General features: G+C 32.5%; 3 protein-coding genes across 4 annotated transcripts in view; 1 reads left to right on the forward strand and 2 right to left on the reverse strand.

Annotated features, from left to right (window-relative positions):
* LOC136969937 (organic cation transporter protein-like) overlaps positions 1-26,158 on the reverse strand; it is an 85,927-nt gene that overhangs the window by 59,750 nt on the left and 19 nt on the right. The gene's annotated exons all lie outside the window — the stretch shown is intronic.
* On the forward strand, positions 11,260-15,925 carry LOC136969969 (polypyrimidine tract-binding protein 1-like). Its single transcript, XM_067264326.1, has 4 exons — positions 11,260-11,361; positions 11,528-11,665; positions 15,596-15,770; positions 15,843-15,925. Exons 1-4 carry the CDS (start codon positions 11,260-11,262, stop codon positions 15,923-15,925), a joined length of 498 nt encoding a protein of 165 aa, XP_067120427.1.
* The window catches only part of LOC136969943 (single insulin-like growth factor-binding domain protein-2), a 128,357-nt gene continuing 122,472 nt past the window's right edge, over positions 20,274-26,158 (reverse strand). Inside the window, exons 1-3 of one of the 2 annotated variants that reach the window (XM_067264263.1) lie at positions 20,803-20,958; positions 20,602-20,725; positions 20,274-20,534 (exon numbers count right to left, since the gene is read on the reverse strand). In XM_067264263.1, coding sequence (XP_067120364.1) covers positions 20,382-20,534; positions 20,602-20,725; positions 20,803-20,852 — 327 coding nt within the window. In that variant the 5' untranslated portion in view covers positions 20,853-20,958 and the 3' untranslated portion in view covers positions 20,274-20,381. Of the gene's footprint in view, positions 20,535-20,601; positions 20,726-20,802; positions 20,959-26,158 lie in introns of those variants that run through there. The other variant, XM_067264264.1, reaches the window with a different exon arrangement.

The following is a 26,158-nucleotide window of genomic DNA, read 5'->3' on the forward strand; positions in this document are numbered from 1 at the left end:
TAAGCATGGCTATGGATAAATCAAATGAAAAATTACGCTAAGTAAGCACAATTTAAAAGTTCTACATGAAACATAAGTCTGATTACACATATATAAATTTTAAGCATGCATTCTAGTGTTGTTATAATTGAATAAATAACAATGGAAAAGATATGGGCAGGGCCGCCCGAGATATAGGCAAAAATTTAAGGGTGCCAGCATCAGTTAAAGGGAAATATTTATCACTTATTTTAAGTAGACATATTATGTATGCATCAAGAGCTGTCGCTTGTAGGTGTGTAGGTTATTCAATGCTCAAGGAGTCTAGAAGTAAAAGGGGAGGGTGCCAAGACTGAAATTTGCCTATAAGCTCCAAAAATTCTTAGGCCGGCCTTGGGTATGGTATTTTCGAATATTTAAATTCAGTATTCTTTTTTATTTTATACGGTAGACCAGGGGTTCTCAAAGTGGGCGTTACCGCCCCCCTGTGGGCGGTGAGTAAATCTAGGGGGACACTGGAGGCAGGGTACTGAACTGTGACGAAAGGCAAAAGTTGGGGTCACTGATGGGTTAGGGGACATTGGGTATAACTTTATGGAACAAAGGGGGCAATGGATCGAAAAAGTTTGAGAACCCCTGCGGTAGACTATTGTTTTATGACCGTTCTTTTTACGATATCCTGTTTTACGACTGGTATAAATTTTCTGCTTCGTTTGCATGAAATTTTGCATTTAAATATCCTGTGTTTAGTAGGCCATTACTGTACAATATTATATAGTCTAAAAGTTCATTTTCAGGAATTAAATTTTAAGTTTTTAACACCGAACTTACGAAAAATTAGAGTTCGATTTACGAAGGTTCGTTTAACGATGGTTTTCAAGGAATCAATTAGGTCGTAAAGCGGGAAATAAATAATTTTATTTAAGTATCAATTCTATTTAGCAAAATTAAAATATTTTTTTTTAATATTTTAAACAATAAATACTTTTCTACGGAAATGGTTTTCTTTATGTAGTGTTTAAATATAAATGGAAACTTAATTAACATTTTGCAAAGTCATGATTCCAACTTGCAACTTTACACTATTTCTGGGTTAATTATATGGATTATATTGTTATAAGTATTCGTATAATACTAATTAAGATTATTTTTTATATATTTTTTTATTGCTCCGAATTTAGATGGCTCTTTAGTGAATTACAATCTAAAATTAATTTTTCTTAATGGTACCTCTAGAATCATTAAATTTATAGAAATTTAATCAAAATTAATTTTTTTAGATAAATTATTATAAAAATAATGATTCTGATGTTATCATCGAAATTAGTTAAATAACTTTTAAGTATAATTGTTTAAATATGAATGTAAATACTTTGCCAATATGAAAAATATAATTTATTACTGTATAAATAATTGTTATTACGATGTCACTGATACTGTAATGTCTGTTCACGAATAATATTTTAGTATAATTACTTTTTTATTTCATTACTCTACATATAAATAGTTATATTTTTAATTTATTTAATATGCTCTCCACCTCATTTAGTAGTGGCTTGTCTCTGCACATCATACTTTTCCTTTAACAATAGTCGTACCGGTCATCCATCAATAATACTTTTCAAAGGAAATTTTTTGAATTGAAATAACGTAATTTCCGGTTTACATTGAAAGTTCTTATATAATTAATTGGGGCCTCCTGCCCCTAAGGTTTCCATATCTGGTCTCGTCTTTCACCTGTATAACTCCGTTATTGAGATTAAGGAAAGACAAACGGACAGACCGTGAAAATTTCTAGATCTACAATTTTTCAAATTGCAGCCCAATAAGAAACATTCAGAAATATTGTTGACGTTCGAAAACAAAGATATTCTCCGAGACTGGACAGAAAAATTGACTCTAGTACGAAGCAATTCGAATTTTCCTGTTAAATTAGTAAATTTCTAAAATCACTCATGAAAATTTTAATAATTTTATTTTTTATTGACGTTGAAAATGAGGAAAAATTCAAGTTAGAACTTGTTGATCTTCAATATAATAGCTCCTTGAATACGACTTCGTTGAAAATAATCTTTTAACTTTATAAAAAATATATTAAAGTTAAAAATTATGCCAACCTTACAAAGCGGTCCTTCAAAAAATATTTCTATTTGGCAAATTAAAATAAGCTACTTGTAGATAGTTCTTACAAGTGCCTACAAGTGCTTACAAATGCTACTTGCTACTTTCTACTTGCTACTTGCTACTTCCTATTTCCTACTTGCTACACGCTACTCGCTACTTGCTACACGTTACTCGTTACTTGCTACAAATGCTTGCAGATGCCTACAAGTGCATACTACAAGTTCCTATAAATGCTACTTTCTACTTGCTACTTGCTGCAAATGCCTACAAGTGTATACAAGTGCCCAGAGCCGTAACTAGCCATTCCTGTGCCCTGTGTAAGAATTTGAATTTAGGCCCCTTAATTTATTTGGTTTGGGAAAATAAAACAAATACATTACAATAGATTTTTAATAAGATTTATTTTAATTGAACTTTTCTGGCTTTCATTTCAGCAAATTCATTAATTACATCAATTTAGCAATTTAGCAATTAAAAAAATCCCCGGGCAGATTTACTTTTGTTACAAAATTTTATCTTTGCAGATTTCTAGCTCTGCACACTGTAGAAAAATCTAAAAATACGGTTTTGTATATCGTAATAATAATATTCGTTTCCAGAGAGCGCTATAAAGAAAAAATTGTAAATTTGAAAACTGTAAACATAAATTTAAATTTCTCAAAAAAATAATAGATAAATAAATTTCAAAAGTTGCTACTTTTGAAATTTGATTTATCTGCGGTTGCCGCAACGCCACTACGTCCCTCTAAAAGTCGCACGGTTGGGAGCGCTGGTGAGCAGACATCTATGGTCTAAGTAAGGCAAAATGTAATCGCCAAACCGCGCTGTAGAAAGGCGGAAACATTTAAAATTTAAAAATATAATTTTTTTTAAACAGCAGTTTAGGCCCCCCTTTCAAGTGGGCCCTGTGCGGGTGCACCTGTTTCACCTGCCTAGTTACGGCTCTGCAAGTGCCTGCAAATGCTTACAAATGCTACTTGCTACTTGCCACTTGCATTAATTTCCATAAATAAAACAATCGTACTTAAAGAGTTATATTTTATGCTTTGATGTATTGTTAACTTATAAATCAGTCCATATATTATAGATTTCGTTGAATGACCCTAAGATAAGCAGTATTACACAAAACTTATCCCATCTCTCGCTGCTTCAACTAAGAAGACACATGAGAAATCACACGGGAGAGCTGCCATATTCATGCCACTTATTTTAATTTAGTTATTATATTTAGTTATTTAATTTGAAGTTGAGATTTCCAACTGTTCTTGTGTTTAGAGATGTGCACAATTGTTTACTCTTAAGTAACAATAAAAGCATAATATTATTCTTCTAACATTGTTCTAAAATTATTATTAGATGAAGCTTTCTTATTAGAAGATATCTTATTAGAAGCTTTTCCATATTTTTTGTTTTTTAAATTTAAATTATTATTCGTAAGTAAAATCTTTATTTATTTTGTGAAATACATTTGTAATTTGGCAAAGTGTTTTATTAAGAGTTCAAGAAATTTTGAATTTTAATCTCGGGTCAGAATTATAGTAGTTAGGTTACTATAATCAGTACATATACATTTTACCATAAGATTTTAACATATCACAGAAATTTATGTTTCTATAGAAAATTTTTATTTAAATTAATAAATTATTTTTACTTAACTAATTTTTTAAAAGCAGATAATGTTCCAACATCTTCTACCTTTGCTATTACACTCTCACCTTTCGAAAATAAAAATCGACGCAAAACTTAACGAGTGCCCGCCCGACAGTCTCGCGAATACTATAAATGAATTGTTTCTGTCAGAAAAATAAAAGACTAGAATTACAAGGGAGTATTTCAAAGTTCGAGGAATACTATCTGATCAGTATATATCGGGTTGAGCGTCGATGTCGACGTCTCCCGTGCTCCGAAAAGGTTTCGAATTGTTACCTAAAGACAAGGGAAAATCAATCGGTATTTGCTATTTTCGTCGCTTCTTTCTGTGTTTGTTCAGTGAAGTGTTCGTTATTCGAACATATGTTCGTTGTCCAATCATAAAAATCTTTTGCGAAAGTGTTCGTTATCCGATTTGTTCGTTAACCGATCACCTACTGTATTTAAATGTTTAAATTACTAACTTAAATTATTGCTTATAGAAAAATATGTGAATAAAAGTTTTATATTTATTTATTATTAATGTTTATTTATTTATTATTAATGTTTATTTATTTATTATTAATATTTATTTATTCATGTGTTCAGTCGAAACATTACGTGGTATAGACTTAAACCTTACAGTTTCACGTGTTTTCACTTCGTGGATTCTTTTGAAGCCAATTATTCGCTTGTTTCATAAGATCTCTGTTTTAGAAGAAATAGAAATAAAATTAATATAATATATTGTTTATGGTAACACAGTGATTACTTTCTTCATTTTTATGTATACTTAACACTAGAAATTATTAGAATCGTGTCAAGTTTGACCTTGCGGGGGATTTTTTCGAATCTCGACGTTTTGAGATCATTAAATCCAAAAAATCAGAAAAAAATTCCGTGGATATGTAAGTGTCTATTTCTTTTAATATTTAAGATTGGGGTAAAGATTAAAAAACAAAATTTGGCGTGGTAACTTGTATATAAAAGTCACAGATGCTGTTGAATTTTGGTGATTAAAGTTTGAGGGCGTGGACAAAAAGAAGGATCCTGTGGTCGGAATCACCTATCTGAGGTGATTCCGACATAATGAAAATTTTAATCATTTTTGGCATTTATAATATTTTTAAAAATTCATCTCTACTCTCAAACTTAAGGCCTGGATTCAGGAAAGTGTCGTTAGTTACTTCGTATTCTCGCGATATCGTTAAATACGACAGATTTATAACATATCGTATCTGCAATTCACGAAGCTCGTCGTAATTCGATTTACTATTTACGATAAAATAATAATTAAATCAATTATTAAATAAATTAAATTAACATAATTGATTGAAAAATGGATGAAATTAGTGTACTAAATTGAACAATTTATGGGGGCCTCCTATCCGTAAGCTTTTTATATCCGGCCAAGACTTTCATCTATCTAACACCATTCTCGAGATTGAGCATGGACAAACAGAAGGAATTTATAGGTCTCCAATTTTTTTAAATTGCGGCCCAGTGAAAGTACTGGCATGTTACAGTTAAAAATTTTATACTCACTTAAAGCCATCATAAGTTGAATCGGAACGTAATCGCGGAATGAAATCTTTAAAATTCCACTTTACAGAATCATTTTGATTATTTACTTGGCAATTGTTTGGAGGAGAAATGTTTATTTCTTTTGTTTTTCCCTCAACTTTTTTCTATTTAATTTTCAATTATTCCTTAACCTTATTCAAATACTGAATTGCAGCAAACTTCTTTAATTGTACATCAATTATCTGAAATGGTGAATCATATGACAATGAAAAAAGTTCTTCTGAATCATTCTTTATAACACATGAATGTGCGGAAAAATAACGTTCTATTTTTTCTATTTTATTATTGTATTAATCCACAAATAGCATTATTAAGCATATTATTAAATGCAATAAACATTTTAACAAATTGGAAGTGGATAAATTATATTTAATGAAAATTAAATATATAGTTTAGAAGAGAGAAAAGTGTTTTATTCAGTCAATCGACTGTGAACAAAATCACAATAACATTTAAAAATCAATTTTGTCCTTTCAATCAATGATTAATAATTGAATTAAGATTTAAACATTTTTAATATATCAATATTAAAAACAATAATAAAAGAAATTAGGAAAAAGTAGATCGGTTTTAAATTTAATTAATACAGTAAACCTTGATTTAACGGACTATTGGGAGAAGTGTCAGCTATCTTCAAAAACACGTTAAATCAAATTTCTTATAAAAACATATATTAAAAGCATTCTAAACTGGAGTAAGGTGTAAATCTAAAGAGTTAATTTGTATCGAATTTCTCATAATTTTTATTATAGATGTTATCTTGTTAACTTATTTACATAAATGGCATAAAATAAACGTAAAATTACAGGGTGTCCAAAACTAAACTTGACATTTGCTGACTGGCTACAGAAAAAAATATTTTTCGTTCTATTCTACTTTTGCGTTATACTCTACTTTTCGCTCTATTCTACTTTTCGTTCTATTCTACTTTTCCGTCATATTCTACCTTTCGTTTTATTCTGCCTTTCGTTCTATTTTATTTTTCGTTGTATTCTGCCTTTCGTTCTATTTTATTTTTCGTTCTATTTTGCCTTTCGTTCTATTCTGCCTTTCGTTCTATTCTACCTTTCGTTCTATTCTACTTTTCGTTCTATTCTGCCTTTCGTTCTATTCTACTTTTCGTTCTATTCTGCCTTTCGTTCTATTCTGCCTCTCGTTCTATTCTGCCTTTCGTTCTATTCTACCTTTCGTTCTATTCTGCCTCTCGTTCTATTCTACCTTTCGTTCTATTCTGCCTTTCGTTCTATTCTGCCTTTCGTTCTATTCTGCCTTTCGTTCTATTCTACCTTTCGTTCTATTCTGCCTCTCGTTCTATTCTACCTTTCGTTCTATTCTATTTTTCGTTCTATTCTGCCTTTCGTTCTATTCTGCCTTTCGTTCTATTCTGCCTCTCGTTCTATTCTACCTTTCGTTCTATTCTACTTTTCGTTCTATTCTGCCTTTCGTTCTATTCTGCCTCTCGTTCTATTCTACCTTTCGTTCTATTCTGCCTTTCGTTCTATTCTACCTTTCGTTCTATTCTGCCTCTCGTTCTATTCTACCTTTCGTTCTATTCTACTTTTCGTTCTATTCTGCCTCTCGTTCTATTCTACCTTTCGTTCTATTCTGCCTCTCGTTCTATTCTACCTTTCGTTCTATTCTACTTTTCGTTCTATTCTGCCTTTCGTTCTATTCTGCCTTTCGTTCTATTCTGCCTTTCGTTCTATTCTACCTTTCGTTCTATTCTATTTTTCGTTCTATTCTGCCTTTCGTTCTATTCTACCTTTCGTTCTATTCTGCCTCTCGTTCTATTCTACTTTTCGTTCTATTCTGCCTTTCGTTCTATTCTGCCTCTCGTTCTATTCTGCCTTTCGTTCTATTCTACCTTTCGTTCTATTCTATTTTTCGTTCTATTCTGCCTTTCGTTCTATTCTACCTTTCGTTCTATTCTGCCTCTCGTTCTATTCTACTTTTCGTTCTATTCTGCCTTTCGTTCTATTCTGCCTCTCGTTCTATTCTGCCTTTCGTTCTATTCTACCTTTCGTTCTATTCTACTTTTCGTTCTATTCTGCCTTTCGTTCTATTCTACCTTTCGTTCTATTCTGCCTCTCGTTCTATTCTACCTTTCGTTCTATTCTACTTTTCGTTCTATTCTGCCTTTCGTTCTATTCTACCTTTCGTTCTATTCTGCCTCTCGTTCTATTCTACCTTTCGTTCTATTCTACTTTTCGTTCTATTCTGCCTTTCGTTCTATTCTGCCTCTCGTTCTATTCTACCTTTCGTTCTATTCTGCTTTTCGTTCTATTCTGCCTTTCGTTCTATTCTGTTTTTCGTTCTATTCTGCATTTCGTTCTATTCTGCCTTTCGTTCTATTCTACCTTTCGTTCTATTTTGCCTTTCGTTCTATTCTGCCTTTCGTTCTATTCTACCTTTCGTTATATTTTACCTTTCGTTCTATTCTATTTTTCGTTTAATTTGCATTCTAATTGCATTGTAATTTATACACCGTATCTTCTTTATCAAGATTATTTCTATGAATCGTGTTTACACAGCTTCCACATCATCAAATGTCACGGCACGCCACTGCCGCACCCCGAGATGGCCGGCCCCGATTCGGGTTGTTTATTTTATTATTTAATTTATGGAAACAAACGCAGGAGCACGAAAAATTTTAAAATAGAAAAATCAAACTAAAAAAAAATGATTGAATATTTTTAAAAAACTTAACTACAGTATTTACAATATAATAGTGCGAAGTGTATTTTATAAATAAATAATGTTATTCCATTTCGTACGTTTACCAAAATTTTTTTAATTTTTAAAAACGCGATTATCGTTAACATCTCCTGCCACCAGAGGACTCTAACGGTCAAAAGGAAGAAATGGCGCGAAGGATGAAGGGTTGTAAAATTTTTCTTCTATCGCGCGTTGGCTTACGAAAAAATAAATACTACAGTGGCGTGCCGTGACATTTGATGATAGGGAAGCTGTGTTTCTGTAAGAAGCCGACTTCCAGGGGCAATCAGTTAATTGCGCGTGAGTGATGGCCTAGGGTCCATTCGTACGTGCATGGTGGCGGAAGAGAAAGACGACAAGTATCTGATAAAAACCGTTTATTTTATGTTAAAATATATGTATGTACAAAATTTTGTACGCTATGTACAAAATAGTTTCCTTTAGGACAATCAGCCGTTTGGACATTCTGGGCGTCGATGTGGTTCTTCGAGAGTCGATCGAAGGTGGCTTCGGAACAGTGGCGTTGATAAGTCTGTAAGGCACGGGAGACTTCCTCTGTTGGCGTCGGGAACACGGTCTAAGTCCAAAGTGGCACGGGTTACAGGTTGTCACAATAGACGAGAAATTGTTTTTTATTCTTTGCGCGTTGACACACGGTGTTTTGGTTATTCGGAACGTTAACCGAGTGCCAGGTGTCCTCGATTGTCAAAGATTATATCAATCTCCGTTCTTTCTTTCGTCCATTTGATTGGTCATTCTCCCTCAATCACGCTTCCCGAGTGGTTGGTCCCTCGTTATTAAACGTAACGAGACTTACCTGGAGCGCGAGAAAAGTCAAAATCGAAGACGAATTCGATCTTCCACCGATCATAGGACGACTTCCTTCCGCGATTTATAGTTTCTGCCTGGCAGTTTGATATAAACAACGGGTGTCCGACTACAAACGACTTTTACCTATGTTTTTTTAAACTAATAAATTTTTCTCTAAATTAACCGTTTTTTCGCGTCTTTCGTGACGGGACAGACCTGTCCAGTACCTCACATTTCCATAAAAGTTTTAAAGAAATACTGGAAATAACAAAAATAAACAATTTATGTATTTTAGTTCTAAAATACAAATAATACATACATAATACAAATTGATATGATACAAACAATAATAGAAAAACTTGTTTTTTTAATTTTTTATAAACTAACTCTATTCGGCGATTTTTTCCGCAAAGTCGTTAATTACTTTATCATACAAGTCGCTGGTCGTCGACTCCATCGACGTATTTAAAAGCTCTTTTTCTATCGAAAGCCACGCTAGCGACGACAATTTTTCCTCCGACCGCGTGTTCCTGGCCAATGTATGAATTTGTTTCGTGGTCAAAAAACTGCGCTCAACAGACGCACTGGTAGATGGTATCATAAAAATTAATGATATTAAATCATATAATTCTTTTAGTACGTCTTTGTTCGGATCGACATTAATTATAATATGTTTTATGTTTAAGAGTTACTTGTCAATATAGTCCGGACACGAATATAAATATTGCGATTCACTACGTAATTTAGATAAATCAAAAAATTTCCCATAAAATTTATTTAATTTAAAGAATTAAAACACGCTTGGAAAAATTGTTTTTTCATAATATTAAAATTATTAACATCTAAAAGTGATAAAAATTCTTAAGATTTCATGTCTGAAAATCTGTGAATATAATTACAGTATAATTAAAAGAAAATTATAATTAAATATAACTGCAAAAAAACGTACATAAAAATAACATCGAATACTCTTTACTTTTTAATTCTTAAACAATTCACTTAGTCAGATAGCTCCCAGTGGCTAAGGGTCGTTGGAAACGTTACACATGTGTAGCTTCCACCAGCTAAACCGGCTGAGTTGGTGCTCTGTAAAGCGCATGCGCCAATGCCCTCTGGCTGCTTTACACCATACAGTTATTCTCGCCGTGGAAGCTGACCCGGTTTCGACATTCCTTCCGCCACTGATATTCGAATATACAATAGCAATCTTATCGTTTTTTTCACATGTAGTATAGAAATTTGTAATAAGATACATAATACAGTTATAATAAAATATTAATTTTAATTAATTCAAAGTACGTTAAACTATGAAAATTTATATTTTAGAAAATACAAAGGAAGGTCATTGGAAGGTGGAAGCGGCGCTTCCACCGCTTCCAATGACGGCACGCCACTGAATACGAACACGAAAAGTAATGATATTTACATTCGATATACAGGGTGGGCCAACGGAAACGAAACGGCAGTGTGTTCGTGTTCGTCCAAGCAAATCACTCGGACAGGTCGATTTTATTCTCGTGGGGGGGTACAATTCTAGGTCCGAATGAGGGGGTTGGGACTTTAACAGAGCTGTAGAGCATACTGATAGGAACAAAAAAAGTCTAATAAACCATGGGTGTACGGGCGACCCTTCGCGAGATACAGGCCCCCAAAATGACTATATGAACTTTTTGAGACCCTCAAAAATTGGGTAAAATTTAAAAGTGAAAATTTTCGCAAGTACAACTAAAAATTGCGTATCGAACGCTTTCTGTTATAACTGACTAGACACTCCTAAAAACCCCCTAAACACGAGGGTGCCACCTCTCGACCATACGTTAATTTGTTTTTGTAAATTTCAATTTTTTCCTCGCTTGTTGCTAACAATGGGGAACTTGAGGATACTCTCTTTGTTTTGTTTAGCTGTGGAGACCTTTACTTGTGCTATATTGGACAAAACTGTGTTACAGTGCCGTTTTTTAATAGTGAAGTTGCAGCTGACGTTTTCGTCTCTAAAACATGAATGTCGAGCGCCACTTACAAGATAGCGGCACTCGACCTTTGTGAGCTGAGTCTGTCGCTGGCCTGGCAGTCCCTATTAGATGCCGACCCATAGCTACCTCCACCAGCACATGACTGCGCATGTCAGGCGAGATTGACTTTGTTGAAATGACATTCGATCCCGTTGAATTCCGTATGCTCCATTCAGAAGCATTCCTAAGCTAGTTGACCTGAGGAAGAACTGCGAGATAGTTCAAAAACGTTTGTTACCCGCTCTATATCTTATACGTGTTATGTGCTGGTAACAGGTTTAAGGAAGTGTAGATTTTACTCCGGTGCTGAAGTTGGAGTCAGTTCTGTATTAGACAGCTTCATTGTTCATTTACAACATTTCCAGTCATTGAGAATAAATGTTTACATGAAACAGAAGTTGCAATAATGATCGAATATTTTATAGCAACTGTTGTTAAATTTGGATATACTGTATTTGTTTTACATTCATCCAGTATTTCTATGGATGATCATTTTTCTGGGATAGTGGTATTTACAGATAATTATGAAACTTATATTTGCTGTCTTTATGGTTTGATGAAGATCCAGCTTTGTGGAGTCATTCTTGGAGGCTTCATGAAGTAGTAATACATTAAAATACATTTGTATTTAAAACTGATCATATTTGTAATAAAATTTTAATTTTCTTTTTTAGCATGCAACTACACAGGCAGCTCTTCAAGCTGCTCAAGCATCAATAAATCAAACAGCGACTCGAGGTAGACTAAATACTGTTCTTAGCGTCATAGTGGAAAATCAGATCTATCCTGTAACTCTTGACCTTCTTTTTCAGGTATGTGAATGTTCTTATGAGAACATTCACATATTTTATCAATAAAGTACATGGATATTTAAGTAACTTGCAATCATGCTTGCACATGTAATGTACTTATTTCTTTAACGTGCATACATTCATAAGGCAGTGATTTTCCCATTAGTTTTTCACATAATTGCCGTTCCTCAAATTGATGATTTTGAAAAATCTTTTAGTGTGTCTTCTCCACACACAACAAATCTCAACATTATATGCTGTTTTGTTTTCATAACAATATATTGCTGTTTCAAATTCATGTAGTGTCCTTAAAAATCATTAGAAACAATAATTGTTTGCTTTTGAACTGCATAGTGGTAGGAGATTATTATTATTATGTTGAATTATTTTATTTTGAATGCTAGAAATTTTAGAATAATGTGTTTTTTGTTTTATTACATAGTTAATTTACTCTAATTATATTTGAAGGGTTTTTTTAATGAATTTTTACATTTTAATTCAAGGGTAAAATAAGCAAATAAGATTTTATGAAAATGTTCGTTATTTAACAAAATTATTTTATAAATTTACAAAAAATTTAAATATAAATTGGAATTTTTTGTCTTAAAACTCTGATATTAGATATAGCTGATTAAAATGCTGATAATTTAATGAACATTCTTTCCTTATTTGTATTAGATAAATTCTATTAAATTATTAAAGTAGTATATATGTTTATTTGTAATAATGTTTTTGTTCTTTCCAGATATTTTCTAGATTTGGGAAAGTTCTGAAAATAGTTACAATCACAAAAAAATAGTAAGTGCTTTCTTTCATGTAATGGTGTACATTTGTATTGTAATAATTTATAATAATTATAAACACAAACACTTACCCTGTCTGATTTCAGTTTTTAAAAAATCTATTATGGGAGAAATTAGAAAATGTCTTTATGAATTACACATTTTTCAAAGAGAGAGACAAATACTAAATACCCATTAGTACAGAATACAAGAACAATTACAGAATAACAAGAACAATTTATTAAAATTGACTCAATACTTACCTACTTCCAGAACATTCAATTTTCTTTATATTTTATAAAGAAATTCATTTACCAATTTTATTTCCTAACTTTTAGTTTTTATATAAAATGTGGTATTTTGTAATTTGAGTGATGATAATTCTAGGTAAATTAGCAAGAGTTCAGAAAGATTATTATGGTTTGGTTTGGTTTGGTTTGGTTTGGTTTGTTAGGATAAAGCAATGCAACACAAGTGCAATCTGCCAAGAAAAAAGTAATTTCCAAGTGAATTTCTATGGGAAACCAATCTCCATTTAAGTGTAAGTCACATGAAAGAAACTTGGAAAACTCGAAGTAGCCAGGCTATTGATCAGGTGTGAACCTGAGACAATTACCATTGTTGGTGAGTGGCCAAGAAGTATCAGGCCCTTTTCATTATGTTTGCTTTTTATTATTTTTGCATATAAAAAAATCAATAGATATCAGTTCACAATTGAAAAGATTCAACTGGTTTACTAAAACATGAGGAATTATCTAATGAGAACTAATATAAAAGAATACTTTTGATAAGTTTAATTTCTATAAAACAATAGGTCATTCACTAAAACTATATAATTACATATTATTTTATCTCTCAAATACAGGTATACCTCACCTTACGTTGGTAATTGGTTCCAGGAGAGGCGACGTAAGTCGAACTACGGTGGAAAATGCCAATAATGAGCACTTAAAGACTGCTAAATAAGACAACAACACAGAAACACAGATGTTTTCGTGTTTCGTTCTCTAGGATTTATGATGATTATATTAACATTTACTGTAAATGTACATATTTTAATATGATTTTATGTGCTTTTAATGCTTTTCTAGTGATATTACGACTTCAATATTTGTGGCAGACAGATGTAAAGTTGAATAAAATGACTTAAACTTGATTTTTATTTTTCCATATACTTTTTTGACAAATGATGTATAATCGAGAACGACGTAACTCGAGGTATATCTGTATTTAGCCATTGTTACATGAATTACTGTTAATGAAAATTATTATTTTTAAGTATTCATCCAATAATTTGAAAGTTAAAATTATATAAGCAACAGTAATAATATATGCATTAAATTTAAATATTAGAATAAAATTTGTGAATTTTTTTTTATTGTAAGTAATTGCAAAACCATGGTCACACCATTCAATTTCCAGCCATGCAGGCAAATGCAACCGCAACTTTTTGTTCTACTCACACCAATTGCAAATGCGCATCCAATCAGCAAACATCTATTTGTCACGTCATGTGATGGCAACAATGAAAATACTGTAGTTAGAAAATAGTGGCAGAAAGCAAGAAGATGGATAGTTTAATAGAATCAAGATTAATCAGGCTAATTCAGTTTCATGAATGTCTGTGGGATTTTAATTCTTTGTTTTATCGAAGAAAGGATAAAAGAGCGCAGGCATGGCATGAGATAAGTGAAAGTCTCATCATTGATAGTAAGTACCATTTTTAGATTTCTGGATATAAAATGTTGAAAACAATCTTCACCTGTCAGTACCGGTACACATAATGTTCAATACAGCATCATCAACCTTTACATTTCCGGTAAAAAGACGAAAAAATAGCAGAAAAACTAACGTTTTCGAATCTCACATCGAGATCTTCTTCAGGTTCGTTACTAGAATGTAATGGAATTCGAACTCTTTCAAAGTTTAAAAGATCGAACATCTTGAGCGTGCAATGACGATGCAAAAATATATGATAAATTTAATAGACCTGAGTCTACAATCATAACGTCGTAAAATATTCCGAAATAAAAACGTGACTATCATTGCGGATTCACCTCAGAAATATACCGCCACGCGTATGATAAAACGTTGTCTTTGTAATTAATGCATTTCCCCGATTTAGTAGCCCTGTAAATCTCCAGGGTCTCCAATGCCCTAATGTGGTCAGTTTTGAACGACTTCTTAATGAGGGTGGCGTTATCGAAGTCGGCTCGTATATCGGGTCATTGGAGTACGCCTGGAGATTTACAGGGCTACTAAATCGGGGAAATGCATTAATTACAAAGACAACGTTTTATCATACGCGTGGCGGTATATTTCTGAGGTGAATCCGCAATGATAGTCACGTTTTTATTTCGGAATATTTTACGACGTTATGATTGTAGACTCAGGTCTATTAAATTTATCATATATTTTTGCATCGTCATTGCACGCTCAAGATGTTCGATCTTTTAAACTTTGAAAGAGTTCGAATTCCATTACATTCTAGTAACGAACCTGAAGAAGATCTCGATGTGAGATTCGAAAACGTTAGTTTTTCTGCTATTTTTTCGTCTTTTTACCGGAAATGTAAAGGTTGATGATGCTGTATTGAATATAAAATGTTGGTTGTTTTTAGTTTGGTAATGACAATATTGTTTTAAATATAGCTAAACTCACAAAAGAAGTCTAAAACAAGCTACTGTGATTTTATTGGTTTATTATAGGGTCACATGTTTCTGAGTTGCAACGCCAGCGAATAATGTGTGACCATGAGAAGACATACATGACTCATGCTTGTTGCAGTTGTGGTCACCTGTGTGGCTGGAAATCGCATGGTGTGACCACAGGTTAAGAAAAATGTATTCATTATATAAAACAGCATTCATATAATTTTTACATAATTGTAAAATGCACTTTTTATATGAATTAATTGTAAAAATTTTTTTAGATTGTTTTATTATATTTTATTTTTACAATTTTAGACACATACCTAGCTCTCATACAGTATTCAGATATCATTACAGCAGAAACAACAAAATTGGTTAGTCATAATTTACTGTTAAATAATTAGATTGAGTGTTTGTTGGAAATATGATCAGTTGACTATGTATGTTTTTACTGTCATTTAACTGTCATTACGTTTTTACTATCATACTGTTATATTTTAATAATAATCTATTTTTAGTTCCTAGATGGTAAAACTATTTATGGTGCCTGTTGTATTTTGAGAATAGAATATTCCAAACTCCCAAATTTGAGCATTAAGTTTAACAATGACAAAAGCAGAGATTTCACCAATAATAATCTTCCTTCTGATGATGTAACATTAGATTCATTAGGTATCACAGGAATAAAATCAGGTTTGTATATTATTATTTAATTTTTTAATTTAGCATGCCAAATTGATCTTAACATTAGTGATATATTGATAGGTTCTGTGGGTTTGCTTGCATCTATTTTTGGCATACCTGGTTTAGCATCACCACTTTCAGTTTATGCTGCTAGAGGTAATTAGCATATTAAAATTAATTTGATTAATATCACTTCTAATTTGTCTTTGTTGAGTGTTTACTGTAAAGTCTAGAGAGCATGAAATTTATATTGCAATAACAAAATGATAATGTAATACATCTTATTAAGGATTATTCTTAACTATATTAATATATTTAGTTTCTTGCTTTAGAAGAATCTATCCTGTATTTTGGTTTAATTTTTAAGTTATAAGGATATAAAACTAGACTACTGTTTATTTTATAAAAATATTGCTTCACTTATTATAAAAATTGAAATTTCCCCTCATGTAAAACTTATTTTCAGATTAAATATAAAATCTTATTAAAAAAATTGTGTATCCAGAGAATCTCTTACTGTAAAAATATAAAATAAAGATTTGAATTTAAATACTTATGTTGTTTTTCTGGTTTATAAGAAAAAGTAAGAGAAAAACATCAGTTTAAATAAGATTGTATAGTTCTATTACTAAAAACTATCCAATTAATACAATAGTTTATAAATTGAGCAAGATTTATTTTCTTCAGTTAATTTTATTTAAAAAATAATAATAATGTTACAGTAGAAAATGAACTACTAGACTAATAAAAGTGTACACTTTAAGATAATTTTCTGTTAAAAGTTATCTTAAAGTTTACAAGTTTATTAATGAAATAAGGCATTTGAATTGACTGACTTATGTACTTGTTAGTGAAGTAGATGCTTCATAATATGCATAATTCCATACAAAAGAGATACAAATTGTGGTTTTCCGAACGTATTACACTTTTATAAAATACCCATTTTGACTATAATCATAAATACATCTCATTCCGGTTATGTTCTATTTTTTTGTTTTGTTTCATTAGCTTTTTAATTATATACTTTATAAAGTCATTATTTAAATATAAAATCATCCCTTCTATGATTCTAACATGTCTCCATATAGCATTTTTTATGCTGTTTGGTAATTGTAGTGTCCTGAATGGCCAGCCTTCATTCCGTAAGTTACATTTTTTGCTACTAGAAGCCCAATAGAATACAACAGAACAAAACGTGGGTGATTTGCCAAGGAAGGAGTGCATCCTGGACATCTGATGGAAAACTGTCCCATATATATTTAGGTGTTAAACATGAAAAAAAAAAAACAGAAAATTACATTTGGGCAGCCCACGAGAGGTGCAAACTAACCAGTGTTTTCCATTAGAATAAAATGCTCTTAATTAAAGATAGGATATGGAAAAAAAGGTAAATATCCCTAACTTTTCATGATTAGGGATATTTACACTACATATAGTATTTACATATGGTTATATATGATAGGTGACATTTTCTGCTAGTTTTAATTGAAGTAGTTTTAAATCAATTTGTAAAAATTAATTTTTATTGTATTTTCTGAATAATTGACGGCTTTTAAATAAGGTTTTATGTATTATAACCTATTCACTATGTAAAAGTAACAATTTCCTACTTTAATCATAAGTTTTATGAGTTTTCTTTTTAATACTGTAGGACAGAATTTGTTTTTATAACATTCGGAAGTTGAAAAAATGCTTTCGATTGGCTGGCAAATTCTAACTGTAAAACCTCCAGAATTGAATTTGAAAACCCAAACAGCTCCAAAATTTGAAGTCACAAATCACGTATTTATAACTGTACAAATCATATTTGTACAATTATAAATACGTTTAATTAATGTACAGTATATTAAATAATTATGCTTTCACTTATGTAATGTAGTGGTAAATAACATTAACGTATAAGATTAAGAAAAAATATATAGTTCTTTCTGGACTATACATACAAATGAGTCAGACTCTTTCTGTCCTTTCACACGCTTTGTAGAGTCAATAACAAATCCACGGCGAAACAGACCTTTTATTGTAGCCTCAAATAAAAGGTCTGTTTCGCTGTGGATTTGTTATTGCCTCCACAAAGCGTGTGAAAGGACAGATGGAGTCCCACTCATTTGTATGTATAGTCCAGAAAGAACTATATATATTTAATGTGAATTCGTCCTGGCAATTTTTTAATTTAATTAAGTAATAAGGTATCACGGTCGCCAGCACGTCTTGTACGGGCTTATAGAATCGAGTTCGTTCTCAAAATTTAATGGATCGATTTTGATAAAATCTTGCCATTTTCCATCAGTTGAGACGACCAATCCGGAAATGTAATGCGGATCCATTTAAATGTAAAAAATCAGCAACGAATCGCTTAACTTTCTGGCAATATTTAAAATTCTGGTGGCAATATTTTATTTAAACTGCTTACATTTTTAATTATTATAAAATGGCAAAAGGCTTAGTGTGTGGGGATGAGTTTTATAAAAAGTCGAAAGGCCCAACGCAGGGGCATACTAAATTACAAATAAAAATAATATAATACTGAGTATTATACTGTAGAAATATAAAATAATTTATATTGTTAATTTAAATAATAGCTAGTGGCCGTTTTTGGCATACCGTGACGGAAAGAAAATGCCCATTTTTTCAGCTTTATATAGTGGATTGTAAATGCTAGTAACTAGTAGTCATTAAGTCCCACCCTACTCGAGATACGACACACGATTCCCTTTATCTCCTCACCCCCTCGACCTTTTACCACCAAGATTTTATAGCATGAATCTTTCTAATACACTTAAGTGCAAAATTTCAGAAATTTTCAACAAAGTACGGGAATTATTAAGCTTCAAAGAGGGTAAATAAAATCGTGCCCCACATTAAACTGAATGTTTTTGCATTTCTCGACGTTTAAAGGTCCCCTAAATCCAAAAATGTAAAAATCTTTGGGGGGGATTATTTTTTGACCAATCGCCATACTTTTCTTCTTATCTATAACAGAGCCAGGAAAGTAAAAATACGATTCCGTGACTTCGTTTTCGATATACATTGTCACTAATACGTATGTCCATGCTCTGATGTGACGAACAAAAAACAAGAACAAAGCAATTGCCTTCGATTGCTTTGTTCTTGGATCGTCTCCATACCTGGCTAGGTGCAAGGATCGTGTACTTTTCAACACTAAAATGAGACAATAAAAGTTTTAGTAAATCAATTTTGTGAATATTGACTGAAGACTCCACATCTCCGGGAAAAAATCGCTTATTATTAAAAATACTGCTTTCGATCTCGGGTCCCCCAAGTTGGCTTCTACCCTGCCAACTGGGGGGGACCCGAGATTTTCTATTCTGACTGTTCTCTGTTGTTACTTATGTAGTAAAGTGCACATGATGAGTTTCGTCATGATATTTTTTACCTCTTATTTTTATTACTTCCCTGGCTGTTATATATAACAGAGGGCCATCCATCAAAAAATGACTCCTCAAGATTTAAACTCGAATTTCGGGAGAAGTAAATATTTTAATTTTACTACAGAAAATACGATATTTTTAATTCTTTGCATCAAAATATCGAGGTTCACGTATCTGTTCGTGTGTTACATAGAAAATTACATTTTAAAACTTATTTAAATTGGAATAATTTAATACAGTACACACATGAAGTGAACAAAGTCAGTACACATGATACCGTATATCACTTAATTGAAGTGTACATTTGATATTACTGATAAAATAATCTTTAGCGAAATATGAAATATTTGTTTTAAAATTTAAAAAAATTTGTGGTTTTTTTCCTGCATGTATGGAAGTTAGTGTGTGGGTGGCACGATTTTGTTTACCCTATTCGAAGCTTAATAACTCCCGTACTTTTTGTCAAAATTTTCTGAAATTTTGCAGGAAGGTTTGTGTATTAGGTGGATTGATGCTATGAAATTTTGGTAATTAAAGGTGGAGGGGGTGGGGAGGTAAAGGGAATCGTGTGTATCTAGTAGGGTCGGACTTAATGACGATTTTACTCGTTATTAGCATTTACAATGTTTTATAAAACCCATTCCTACCCTAAAAATTTAGCGTTTTGCCATTTTATAATAGTTAAAATAAATTTTATTAAAAAACTTTTTATAACAGATGGTGTCACCAAAATTTTAAATGTTGCCGGGAAAGTTGAGCAACTCGTTGCTGGACATTTTTACTTTAAAAGTTTTATACTTATACATACAATAATCAATTTTATATTAAAGCTGTCCATACATTATGTAAGGTAGATAATTATGATGCAGTAAAGGTGTATGTTTACAAAAACGTAATGCTAGGATGATTAAATTGGCTGGTGTTTGTTAAATATTAATATGTGGGGATTTTAACCCGTTTGAAGTAAGCAGTTTACATTACGTTTAGATTTCAAAGTTCTAGAAGAAAATTTTAAGACTAAATTTTTTAAAATGTCAAGGTAATTATTGGTGTATCTTATTTCCTCGAGTATGAAACTAAAGGCTTGTTTTACTCATAAAATAAAGGGAGAAAATGAATAGCCATTTGAAATGCGATAATTTTATTTATTCCAGAAAACATCAATCGTAATTCAATTAAATTTACATAAACTTTACTGGTAAATATTACTTTTAAGATTGCATTGATTTTAAGCTCCAATTTTCTTCTGACATATTCCTTTTGAATTGGCACTATGTATAGCACTATTATTTCCTTCAGGAGAAGGGTTTTTTACGCATTCCAAGTCTCTTCCACATATACCAAAAATATCAAACGGGCCACCGCAGACATCGCCGATTTTCTACAAGATATAAATAATTTTAGTGATTCTTTAATTAACCGTAAGCAGATAATCTAATTTTTCCTACCTTTGCGCATATATAACAGCATGCACAACCATACTTGGTAACTCCAACTCCGGGGCAATCTTCCTCTGTTTTATCCACGCAATCTACTTCAGAGCAGGATCTGCACTTCAGCGACATCCCAACACTTTAAAAGCAAATAAATTTCTCAGTCGACGACAACTCGAAAATGTAAAAAAAGTTTATGAAATAAGGGCTTCTTACCTGAGAAAACAAGACGTGACTATCAACACGGTAACCAATCGAGCATCCATTTTGCAACTGTATAGGGCGTGATACCAGGATCTGTACGGACTATGAACGGAGAGAAAGTTTATATTCTCGTTTTCCTACAGGTATTCGTCCTGTCTGAAAGGATATTTCGTCAAAGATATACAAAGGTCAATTCGACATTCCGAATGTCAAACGGGTTTTTCAAACTGGACTTTTATCGGGTCATTGTCTGTGTCTAGTGGAGCGTACGGTTGACAATTTACTGTTTATTAAATGTATCCGGGTGATTTGCCCCAAAAATATTTTCATACAGGTTAAGTACCAAATTGCTAGAATCAAAAACATCCTTTCATTCGAAATGTATTATTTAATGATAAATAGAAGTTGACAACTTTATTACTCAATTATCTCACTCGTATTCCTACAAAACACCTTATTACCAATCAAGCGATCGTTTCAAATGAAATCAAGTAAAATAAATGAAGCGCTGATTAGGTGATACGCCGATATAAAAAGAATTAACACAAAATGAGTGAACTTATCACACATTTCTATATTTAATAGTAATAAAAACTACATTTAGGTAATGCCCCAGTAGATAAAACCATGGTCGTAGGTTCTCGCATCACCAACAGGCGGGCCCTGTGGAGTTTCTCGGTTTTTTTTTTCACGTATGTAACACCTCAATAGCCCACCAGTGGCCGAGTGGACTCCGTCTACGCTCATAGCGGCGGAGATCAGACCCTAAGCACTGGGAGTTCGGTCGTGGGTTCGCGTCTCGATCGGACAGGCTGGCGGCTTGGAGTTTTCCGGGCCAGTTCCCCATTAAAGTCCTTCCGGAAGGCATTCTATCTCCCCTCGCGTACTTTTCGGCCGTCTTCTATAAGGCCAGCTTTTCGGTTGCCTAGCGATCAACCACCAGTCTCTTGGAGTAAAAGCGAATAGTAATAAACTCCATATGAACCGCTCCCTACCAACCAACACCTCAATAGGTGCCAATTTTCCACGGAAGACAATCCGCCATACCCGTTAGTCCAACCCAAATTTAGCTTAGATAAATAATTTAATATACAAACCAGAATTAAATTTACAGTATACCGCATATTTGTAAACTAGTCCATTTACGTTGTCAAGCGAATTTTTTTTTTTTTTTTTACACTACAAATAATTAAAAGCACGAATTTCGGGAGAATTAAATATTCGTAATATTTTTGTAGTAAAATTGGATGTCTTTTAATTCTTTCCATCAAAATATTGAGGTTCACGTATCTGTTCGTGTGTTACATAGAAAATTACATTTAAAAACTTATTTATATTGGAATAATTTAATACACTACACAGTAAATGAAGTGAACAAAGTCAGTACACATGATACTGTGTTGCTTAAGTGAAGTGTACATTGGATATTGCTGACAAAAATAATCTTTAGCGAATGATGATTTGTTGAAAAACTTAAAAATTTAAATGACATTTCCTTGAAATCGGTACAGGCCCGGGCATGCAGTTACGGCAGAGGTAATCGAAGAACTAAGTAACGTAGTGCCATCTAGTGGGGATGAGAGACGTAAATATGGTTCCTTTTTATTTGAACTCGGATAACTTTTCCGTAGTTCAACCGAACTTCACCAAACTCTGCAAAAGTATGAAACAACCGTGTGACTTTATATTCCAAAAAACTGCAACCAAAAATATCAAAATACTTTTTTGTTATTAAGCGTCAAAGGAGGCGAAAGTCGACACTTTCGTTGTTTGAAGAGTTAATTATATTTTCCAAAATATAATTTATGCACACGTCAGGATTCTACTGGGCATTTTGACACTAAAATCTCGTGGGAATTATTTTTAAAAATTCGGACAAAAAAGTGTAAACGTTACCCCAGTAGCCTGGGCTTCCCCAGGCAATTAATTTCTTATTTTTACTTTCCCAACTCTGTTATATAAAAGATGGAAAATATGGCGAGCGATCAAAAAATGACCCCACAAGATTTCTACGTTTTTGGACTCGGAAACCTTCAAAGGTCGAAAAATGCAAAAAAAATTGAGTTTTTCTGTATGTGTGAATGTTAGTGTATGTTTGGGGACACGATTTTGTTCACCCTATTTGAAGCTTAATAACCCCGCGCTTTTTGTCGAAATTTTCTGAAATTTTGCAGAGAGGTTTGTGTATTAGGGGATTAATGATATTAAATTTTGGAGGTTAAAGGTCGGGAGAATAGGGAGATAATGGGGTCGTGTGTATCTCCAGTAGGGACGGTCTTAATGACGATTTTACTGGTTATTAGCATTTTCAATATTTAAAAAACTCATTCCTACCCTCAAAATTTAATTTTTTGCCATTTTATAATAGTTAAAAATATAAAAAGTTTTTAAAATAAAATATGATAACAGATGGCGCCACCAAATGTTGCCGTGAAAGTTAAGTAACTCGTTGCTGGAATTTTTACAATTTAATTTATAATTATAAACATACATCAAATGTTACAAAATAGCTGAATAATATTTTTATAATTAATTAATTAAAAATTATTTATTGAGCTATTGTATAACATTCAAAAACGGCAGACAAAAGCCTCTGTAAATTCTTAATTATTTATAGTCAAACCTCGATATTAAGCACTTTTAATTAATGCCACCCCATATTAATTAGAAAATTCTTTCCTCTGTGAATAAACTAAAACTAGAACTTGTGTGTTGACCTCGCTATTACATAAATTACAAATTATTTTGGTTTAACGCCACATTCGATTTATTGGTTATTTTGTAGGCGAACAACGGTGGCGTTTTCAAGGACGACGCCAGCCAATGGGTAAGGGGGGGCAAGATGATGTAAATTGATAGAGAATATGAATTGTATGTAGGTAAAATAGAAACGATTCATAAAGTTTTAATCATTTACTATGTACCGGAAAAGAAATATCTCAAATAAAACATTTTCTTTAACTTACAAGAAGCCTAAGAAGATTATTTTAATTAAAACTTAGCATTTAAATAACTTTTTCGAATTTCTAGGCAACTGCCCCTCTGCCCCTCCCCCTGGCGACGCCCTTGGGCGTTTTATCGAGTTTTCACAGTATTAATGCGTTATTCTAGTAGTAAAATAAAAATATCTAACATTCTGCAAACCTATTCTCAACGCCCCCTTATAACGTTTGCCAGATAAGCCATCCTTATAAGGTCAGAGAACAAGATAAAATTTAGAAACCCTTGTATACCGGCAACAAAAAATAAAACAGCTTTAAAACGGGGTCTCACCTCTTGTAGGGACCCGTAAATTGCATTATATTAAGGCATAGTCGAACCTAAATTCATTCTATAGAGGAAAATCTTAATAAGGAAACTTACGATTGGCACGTAAAAACAATCCAATTAGCAAAACCAGTCACGTGGTGTCTCGTATAAGTAATATATGAGATAAAGTATAATCTAAATCATTAATCTATTACGAAATTTGTATTTCAATGACTAATAGTGTGAAATTTAACCCTGGAGTTTTTTTGCATTTCTCCATGTTTTGAGACCTGAATCCAAAGAAAGGAAACAAATTCAATGGTATGTTTGCGCGTTTGTGACAACTCCTATTTCGTTTAAATATCTCAAAATGGGGTAATGATGAAGAAACGAAATTTGGCATGGTAACTTGTATATAACGGACACTGATGTTGTTAAATTTCGGTGGTTAAAAGTCGACGGGGCGAGGAGGTAGAAGGTGTCATATGTCATATCTCGAGAGGAGTAAGACTTCCACATCGTCAACTGATTTGGAATAGAATATATTTTATTAGGTTGAAAACATTCACGAGTTATGTTTTCCAGATTTCAACATGGATAAATTTGTGGAAGATTCACATATACATGAAGGTGTGAATAAATTATGTGAGGAGCAATTTGATCCTCCTGATCTAAGTACGAAATTACAAACAGATAATGATAATCAGGATGATTTCATCAGTTGAGTCTTGGAAAACTATCAAGAAACAATCATTTATTGTGACACGGTCACAATGCCGTGCTGCAATTTTTAATTACATTTTTAATTTATTTAATTTAAAATAAACGCTCTCCATCTCAAATTAGTAGTGACTTGGCCCTGTACATCATACTTTTCCTTTAGCAAGTCGTGTCGGTCATCTAACTCCGTTCTCGAAATCAAGAAAATACAGACAAACAGACAGTGGGAATTTATAGGTCTACAAATTTTTTAAATTGCAGCCCAAAAAATTAACGAGAAATTGCTCTCAACAGATAAGATCTTTATATTTAATTTAATGCGTATTTTTATATTATTTTCTGTATTGTTTCTATATTATAGAGATGAAATAATTTTAATAATATATTACAGAGGAACAAAGATGATTATTTATTATTAAAATTAATGTGAGATTCAAAATTTTTATAGACATTTTTCTACGTATTTTCCCTCCTATTTTAAAGAACTCGGGGAAAAAAAACAACTTCGCCGGGAAAAGAGATCGAATATCTCATCAACAACGATAGAATGCTATAACTCTCCTTCCTAACTGTAAACATCCACTCATCTAAACATCATCTAGCTAATATTGCAAGAGATAAGTTTATAGGTAAGTCCGATTTTTGCACTTTGTTATGGTCCCGGAAACACTTTTTTATCTTTACACCTGCGAAAGTAACCTTTACTTCTAACAACAGTTAATCACATGACGTATTTTCCCAAGACGAATCTATAAAAGCCCGCTTCTCCCCCCCTTCGGGGGAAGAAGCGGGCTTTTATAGATTCGTCGAACTTCTAGGCTGTGACAAATAGGAATAGACCGAGGAACCGCTTCGCCGATTTTGCCTATTCCAAGTGCGCGTTACGAATCTAGTCGCGATTTTTTTTAAAATTGTGTGCTCCAATGACATCAAGGACGGATTCGAACCTCTGACGAAACATTAAAGAGATATGATAGTCAACCGTGTAAACTCTCTCTCGCCCCCCCCCCTTCTTGTACTCGGAAGTTAGAGAAAAATCTCGATGGATATTTGATGTTCGTATTTGTGATCGTCCAATTGTTATTCAATAAATTTTTGATTTTCTTGTTAATTGATGTCCTTTGCTCGTTTATTGCCTATGTCTTACCGACGACCTCTCTCTCCTCCTCCACTCTACGTGACATAAAGAATCCCGACCCCTCGGGATCATAGATACCTTTATATCTCCTCACTCCGTCGACCTTTAACCACCAAAACTTAATAGCATCAATCCCTCTAAAACACAAACCTCTTTGCAAAATTTCAAAAAATTTCGACAAAAAGTACAGGAGTTATTAAGCTTCAAACAGAGTGAAGAAAATCGTGTCACTCCACACACTAACATCCATATATACAGAAA

Source organism: Centruroides vittatus, unplaced genomic scaffold (assembly GCF_030686945.1).
Source record: "Centruroides vittatus isolate TY-2023 unplaced genomic scaffold, ASM3068694v2 contig_1832, whole genome shotgun sequence".
Classification (NCBI taxonomy): Eukaryota; Metazoa; Arthropoda; class Arachnida; order Scorpiones; family Buthidae; genus Centruroides; species Centruroides vittatus.

Coding starts and splice junctions, on each gene's coding strand:
- LOC136969969 (XM_067264326.1), top strand. CDS start 11,260: ATGATCGAATATTTTATAGCAACTGTTGTTAAATTTGGATATACTGTA. Junction 11,362..11,527: donor ATCATTTTTCTGGGATAGTG/GTATTTACAGAT, acceptor TTTCTTTTTTAG/CATGCAACTACACAGGCAGC. Junction 15,771..15,842: donor TATCACAGGAATAAAATCAG/GTTTGTATATTA, acceptor ATATATTGATAG/GTTCTGTGGGTTTGCTTGCA.